The 7,896-nt window shown below is 43.1% G+C and overlaps 1 protein-coding gene across 1 annotated transcript in view; it reads right to left on the bottom strand.

Annotated features, from left to right (window-relative positions):
• The window catches only part of ptprt (protein tyrosine phosphatase receptor type T), a 340,867-nt gene that overhangs the window by 49,657 nt on the left and 283,314 nt on the right, over positions 1-7,896 (bottom strand). Inside the window, exons 19-20 of the mRNA XM_037679934.1 lie at positions 3,832-3,924; positions 2,183-2,292 (exon numbers count right to left, since the gene is read on the bottom strand). Of these exons, the coding sequence (XP_037535862.1) occupies positions 2,183-2,292; positions 3,832-3,924 (203 nt within the window). The remainder of the gene's footprint in view (positions 1-2,182; positions 2,293-3,831; positions 3,925-7,896) is intronic.

The raw sequence follows: 7,896 nt of genomic DNA, 5'->3' as shown, positions 1-7,896 counted from the left end.
CACACACACACACACCAACACACACACACCCACACCCACACACACACACACACACACCAACACACACACACACACACCCACACACACACACACACACACACACCATCACACACACACACACACACATACCAACACACACACTGGGCGAGGACGAAACGTCATGAAGTGAAGAACAGCCTCTGAGAGTTCAGCTGAGTTACAATTAGCAACATAAAGGTGTTTAATGACTTCACCTGCCTCACTCCTTCACCTCCTGACACCCAAATGCAAAAAGATTATTTTAATTAAGAAACATCAAATCATTAAAAATATATATTTTATCAACTAATCTTTCTGCTTTGTTTGTTTGCAGATTATAAAGTTGTAAAAATGATGAGGTCAAAGTTTCTTGAATTGTCAAACGTTCTGTGGAACGTTCTGTCCAATGTTCTAGAACTGCTCCGCTCCAGGTGTCTGCATGTTGGAGCAGCTCTGTTACTTTCATTCTGAGATTTTGCTTTTGGAAACTTTAATTCCTCTTTTTCTGGATGTAAATCACATTTTTTGGATGATTGTTTCCTCTGGTATCAGATGCTGTGCAGCTGGAAGGATTTTTACTGAAACTTTTTTAGCTTTGGACATTTGTTATGATGCATAACCATGGCAACAAGGCAGTTTTCTACAACCAACAGCTGATTAACATCTCAAAAGCTCAAATAATATCTCAACTACAGCCCCAAATCTCAAATGAGTTGAAAAGTATGTTCTGTGGACGCATTCTCATCTACCTGCCAGCTGTGCTCGAGTGCCTGACCACTGAGATCCTGGAACTAGCAGGAAACACGGCTCATGACAGCAGAAGGACAGGATCGTCCCTCAGCACCTACAGTTGGCTGTCCGCAGCGACGAGGAGCTCGGCAGACTGCTGGGAGGAGTGGCCATCGCTCTGGGAGGAGTTCTGCTCTGCATTCAGGCGCTCCTACAGCCCGGGGGAACCGAGAGGGCAGCAGAGACTGGGTGGACGGATCGGACGGCATCTGCCGACAGTTTCTTAGGATCCACTGTGGGATGGACCTTTACAAGAGATCCTTCCTGTCTACAGCATCAGCATCTATAACATCTCTTAATGAAATGAGGATAACGAGTTACAACAACAAATAATTTCCCTCTGGGATTAATAAAAGTTTTTTTTTTTTTTATGTTCGGTCGAATGTTCTATTTCAACAGAGGAGCAGACGTTCAGCTGGACTGAAGGTTGTGACCTGGCCCGTCTGAGGCGTTCGGTGGAGGTCCAGTCCGTGGTGACGGTCCGTGGTTACCAGCATAATAAAATGAAGCCTGACTGTCTCTCAGGCAAACACACCCTCGAGAATAAATCACATTTCCCTCCCCTGAAACGAATCAGTGGGTCTGAAGCAAATGAAAATATAAGTCACGGCATCACGGAGGAATATTTCCTGCACGCCTGCAGGTCGCTAACAGAAAATATTCATTGTTCTGTGCACGGGAGGCTGAAGGAGGCGAACCACCGACTTGTCCCACACCTGACACACCCACACTGCCAGCGAACGACAGAAAAACACAGGAGGAGGAAACACAAGCAAAAGAGGATAAATGTGTTAAATAATTAAATGAGGCGATGGGAAGGAGCGAACAAGTTATTAGAAAATGTTACGTGACTAATAGATCATGAAAAACACAACGGGATAGGAAGAGCGTAAGAGCCTGACAAGCTGGTGTGAATAAAGAAATAACGACTCAGAGGAAATAAGAGAAGACAGAACTTTATGATGTCATCAGGACAGTTTCTTTTGGGACAAACGTTTCGTCTTTCAACTGAAACACTTCCTCAGTCTGAGGTCCGCCACCAACACGTCTTATAAATATCACCTCTGTTCGATGCCCTGAGACAACCTCTGCTGTGACTTGGAGCTTTATAAATAAAATGAATTGAATGTTTTCAGACTGGTGACGCAAAAATCATTCATTGATCTTATTTTGAAATTGAAATCTGATGAAACATCTCCTGCTCTGCAGGTTTCAGTTTCTAAACCCTGAATTCAAACACCGGCCTGATTTCTGACACAAGCTCGTCTTTTAGGACCTGAGGCCGGTTGAAGAACAGCGACCTTCGACTGTGTCCGTTTAATAAATGTTCCGTTCGTTACTCAGCACGTCTGTTCTGTGTGTGGGGTGTGCTCACCTCGTATTCCTCCTTGAATCCGTATCCCTGCCCACATTTCATCTGCGTGATGTGCTGCAGCAGGTCGGCGACTCGGATGGCGGGCTGGAACTGTCCGGCCTGGAACTGCCCTGCAGGAAGGAGCAGCAACGTTTCAAACACGAGCAGCTGCAGATTATCTGAGCAGAGTTAAATATTAAATACACAGGACGCGAGCGCTGACGAGGAGAACCAAACACGAAGACAGAGACAAGAAAGACTCGACTTCAGTCTAAAACGGTCATTAAATGTTTCAATAACTTTCTTCCTGCTGAAGTTTTAAAAGATCCAAGTCACGCATCTAAAAGCAGCTTTCAAACAGATGAAACAGGAATAATCCGACTGTTCATCACTTTCTGCTTTAAATGTTTTATCTTTTCTCCTAACGAGCCTCAACATGTAAAAATGCTGCGTCATGAAAATGATAATATGTAAAAACTGCTGAGTCGGCAGAAGGTTTGAAATGTAGAAGAGACGCAGAAGTTTCACCGAGGACGAGCTCATGTCAAAAACCTTCAGCTGCGGCAGCGTCCCCGTTGTAAAACGACTCGCTTCATTCAACTTCCATTTATCTGTTTTTATTTTACTTTTATCCATTTTTAATTTTTAATATAAATATATAGATTACATAAAAAAAGAACAAAAACTCAAAATGACTGCTTGAAACTTTGAACACTAAAAACGACACTTTAGCTAATTAAAAATAAAACTTAATTTTAGATAAATATACCCCCAAGTTCTCGATCATCCTTTAAAATATAAAATCATCCCACTGAGCTAAAATACGTGTTCCTTGTTAAATCAACAAAAAGCACATTTCCAGGTTTCATCAGTGCAAATCTACATATAAATATTAAATAAATGGGTCGTATTTGCTAAACTGCAAATTAAAAGTACTCACTACAAAATATAAAAGTAAAGCTAACAAAGAAGAGCGTGAGTTAAATCAAAAAGTGACGTTTAATAGAGTTGACTCCAGCAGTTTGACCGTTTCATTGATTTGAATCAGTCCAAGTGCAACTTCGAGTCACGCCGCTCTTCTACATCAGCTGGCTGTAGTCTGCGTCAGTAAACAACGTTTGGTACAAATATTTTATTTAAGAACACGTTGACCGGTGAGATTAGAAACTGCTTATTGTTCTATTTGTTCCAAATGTCGAGTCAATGACGAGTTTTTTATTTATTCAGCTTGTCCAAAATCAAAATGCTGCATTCACGACCTAACTACCTGAAACTCCAACCACCAAAATGACATCAGACTAAAACAAGTTTATTTAATTTGTACGGCAGTATATGATTTAATGTCTTTAATGACATTATTTTATTATAAGCACACGTGTGCGCTGCCTCTGCCCCGTCACAGTTTCCAAAATTTAATTTCAGAAAGTTGTCGACTCTATTTCTAACTGTTCATTTGAACAAGCAGCCTGTTGATCTGGAAAGCAACTAGAAAAATAAATTAAAATAAATACTTTAGGGTAATGAAGCAGCACGTTAGCTTGCTGAACACGCCTCTTGGTAGAAGGCTGAGCATGATTTACTCCCTGAGAAGATAACTCGATGAATGCTTGAACTTAGGCCTTACTTTTAGTTGCGAGTGTCTAACTAGCAGACTAGGTGTGTGCACGTACCGCTCTGGTAGGAGATCTCCACCGACTCACAGCCTCCGTAGGGAAAGCTCTGCAGGGTGAGGGAGGGCTGGGCGAGCGAGGGCTGGCTGCTGTCTGTAACAGAAAACGTCGAGAGCCGTCAGCACGGCAGCCGACACCGTCACCCACTCAGGAGCACACTCTAAAATAAGGAGACTGTTTCTTTAACACACCTGATGGGAGCTAAACTAACCTGGTTAACCCAACCAGTTAACCTGAGCACATCATGTCATGTTTGAACATGTTCCAAGTCAAACTGCAAACCTCTGAGTCTCCAGCACACAACCCAGATCTTTCACAAACTTTTTGCAACACTTTGGAGACTCGGTCTCAAACATTGTTTGCTCGAAGAAGCAGCCTGGCGACACACCTCGAACAAAATGGACTTTTATACATAAACTATGTTCATTCTGCTTAAAGTAACTCCACATGTCACTTCCATCCATCACCCATTATCTTTACCAGCTTCTCCCTGTTCAGGTCGCGGTGGTCACTGGTTCCCGTGTGTGTGTGTGTGTGTGTGTGGGGGGGGGGGGGGGGTACGTGGACTGGTCTCCAGTCCATCACAGGGACACCTGAACAGGTCTCTCACCTAGGGACAATTTCGAGTCACCGTCAGTCTAACATGCATGTGTTTGGTCTGTGGGAGGAAACTGGAGTACCTGGAGAAAACCCACGCAGCACAGAGAGAACATGCAAACTCCACCCAGAAAGGCCAGGCAGGGATTTGAACCAGCGACCTGCTGCTGAGAGACAGCCACCGTGCTCCACATTTATTCAAATGTTATCGTGCGTCGTAATTATTTATTTACAGAATTCCTACAAAACAGGTGGACAGCTACATGATGAGAAAAAACTGTCAAAATCGACTAAATCAAAGAACAAACGCAGGAGAATAAACGTCTGTTTAACTTGTATTGTTGCTACTTTGTTCCTATAGTTTGAAAGTTTTCAGATCTTTTACATATTCTTTTTTTAAAGCCATGAGTGACAGATTCAGTGACCAGTGCTGGAGTTAAGGGAGACCTTTGGAAACCCTGACTTGAAAACACATAAAGTTCTTTCTCTTCCCAACGAGCAGAAGTTCTGCTGCGGGTCCGGTTCCAAAGCACAAACAGGCGTCCTGCTCCTCACAGCAACTTCTAACATGGACATAAACTACAGTCGTCCCTCGTTTGTCGCGGGGGGTCCGTGCCCTGAACACCCACGATAAGTGAAAAACTGAGAAGTAGGAAAAGAAGTACAAGTAGTAGCTAGTAGTTTATTTTATTTTACTATATATATATATATATATATATATATATATATATATATATATATAGGGCATTTTAACTCTTACCACACTTACAATTTCCTAAACAATGTTTCTAAATTCTCTAAAAGAGACAGAATGTCATGATCTCAGCTTCCTGCCTCCTCTACTCTTTGCCACCTGCAAGCGCTATTGGCCACGCCCACTTCTCCCGATGCACGGTGAACAGCTGATCAGCTGCAGCAGGAAGTTTATCCTGCAGTAAGGGCTGCATAAAGCTGCGGGAGGTGCTAAATCATTTAAAATATTTTAAATACAAATTTCATGACAATCATGCAGCTCATCCATCAGTCAGTGCGTCATGTCCAATCTCATTTTGAAAAACCGCGATGGATCGAATCTGCGAGAAACGAACTATGAAGCAGCGAGGGGCCACTGTAGTCTCCTCACAGAGGAGTTGGCCACACTGGTAGTTTACAAGATTATGAATGTTTGTTTTCCAGGTTTTTCATTGTGGCTTTACTGAACATCTGTCTGTGCACTGATGAGGTTTTATAATTTCTGACAGCATCAAAGATAAACTCTTGTGTGCACGTGTCAGCAGAACAAAAGAAGAGTTGTTAAATAAGAAGCATGACGTCAGGATTCCCTCATAGAGCTGGTCGCACGTTGATGAAAGCTGTTAATTAATGTCTTCTCCAGAACGCTGGTCCAAACACGGACTCGTCTTCACACCTGGAAGGGGAACGGGTCATGTGGGTCGACGCAGCTCCTACGGTGTGAAACAACAAGACTGGCCTTACGAGGACAGAAGCAAACCCCAGGCAGATCCTGCAAGGTGAGCAGAGGGAAAGGAAAAGGCGAAACAAAGAAACGTCTTCCAGTTTAAAAGTTAAAGAGATAAATCAGAGAAACGTGACAGAAGAGGGGAAGAGACCTGGACTAGAGAGAAAAGTGTGGAGCAAAGAGAGACAGAAGAACTTTGTGCTCACTGACGCAACAACTCCCGTCGCCTCATCACAATCTGAACTTTTCCTCACTCTCCATAAACTCTGCATGAAATGATTAGTTCACGTTTCGTCTCCAGCCTTTTCTAAAAACAGCCGGTACAAAATTAATCTATTCAATCATGTCCAAGTCAGAAGGTCAGACTTTTAGATTGTTCCTCAGGATGAAAGTCCGAGTCAGAAATATTCAATAAATTAAACTGCCCATCATGTTTTCTTCTTTTTGCCACATTTGAATAATTTTGCACTTGATAACACGTTTGTTTGTGTGAAACCCTGTGAAACATTGTTCTCAGTTTTCTTGGATCAAAGAAAGTCTGTCTGGTTCTACTGGTCTGTGCCTCGCACACCGTTCTATGGTTGATTCAGCAGACCACACTCAGAAACCTCCTCTGCAGAGTTCATAACTCTGTGTCCGTTCCATAACCTACCAAAACCATTTGTGTCAAACTCGGACACTTTCTGAAGAATTCAGAATGCAGGAAACATTTCCTCTGTTCCTTCCTGAACATTTCCTCTCTTCTGAATGTGCTCAAACGTTGAATGTAATAAAAACTATAAATTAGAGAAACGTTTAGTCAACAACACATGGAAATATGAGACCACCAAAACCTCATTTACCATCAGGGTTTAATCTAGAAGAAAGAAGAAGAAAGATACTGACTATAAGGAACCAGAGTGAGTTCCAGAGGACCTGCACAACAAACACCACGTGTGAAGTTTGGAGCAACATCACAGTTTCCCTGAAACTCTCGTTTGCCTCAGATAAGCTCTTTTTACAGACATTTTGTAAAAGTCTCAGTTGCTCAAAGGGACACGGTTTAAGCAGAAACGCTGCGTGTTGTACTGCACAACTTTTAGTTGTGCGTTTAGTTTCTTCTTAAAGTGAGACAGAAGGTTTCAATAAGACGAAACATTCAAGAGTTCAACTAAAACAGACGAGCAAAAATAAATGCATAAACTTCAGATCTGCAAACGCCCCGAGGGTTCAAGAAGCCTCCTGCAGGAGCCGGTGTGTGAGTGTGTGTGTGTGTGAGTGTGTGTGTGTGGTGGTGTGTGTGTGTGTGGGTGTGTGTGAGTGTGTGTGTGACAGTGTGTGTGAGAGTGTGTGTGAGTGTGTGTGTGGGTGTGTGTGGGTGTGTGGGTAGGGGGGTGGGGGTGGGCTGAATGCATAAAATTCAGTTCGTCTGTAGCACATCGATGTACTTGTCTAAGTCTGAATAATACACACGGGTGTGTGTATTCAGAGTGCTCACTGTGTGTGTGTGTGTGTGTGTGTGTGTGTGTGTGTGTGTGTGCACGATAAACTAACCAAGGTCAAATATGGATGAAGCCAGGCATGAAATGGAGTCATAGCAGTAGCTCCACAACACTGACTATGATGAAGACATCTCAATGCTAATGGGGAGATTTATTGACCCTACAGGCACAAGTGAGTGTGTCTGTGTGTGTGTGTCTGTGTGTGTGTGTGTGTGTGTTTGTCAGACAGACATGAAGACAGTGCTGACGGTGCCTAGCTGGTGTGTGTTGCCTCTGAAAGTGAGAGGAATTGGTTCAGCAAGAAAGTGTGTGTGTTGTGAGGCTGTATGTGTTGAGGTTGTGTGTGTTGTGAGGCTGTGTGTGTTGTGAGGTTGTGTGTGTTGTGAGGCTGTATGTGTTGAGGTTGTGTGTGTTGTGAGGCTGTATGTGTTGAGGTTGTGTGTGTTGTGAGGCTGTATGTGTTGAGGTTGTGTGTGTTGTGAGGCTGTATGTGTTGAGGTTGTGTATGTTGTGAGGTTGTGTGTGTTG

The sequence above is a fragment of the Nematolebias whitei genome, chromosome 7 (assembly GCF_014905685.2).
Source record: "Nematolebias whitei isolate Nwh7 chromosome 7, NemWhi1, whole genome shotgun sequence".
In the NCBI taxonomy this organism is placed as follows: domain Eukaryota; kingdom Metazoa; phylum Chordata; class Actinopteri; order Cyprinodontiformes; family Rivulidae; genus Nematolebias; species Nematolebias whitei.
This window is presented reverse-complemented; position numbering and strand designations above follow the sequence as displayed.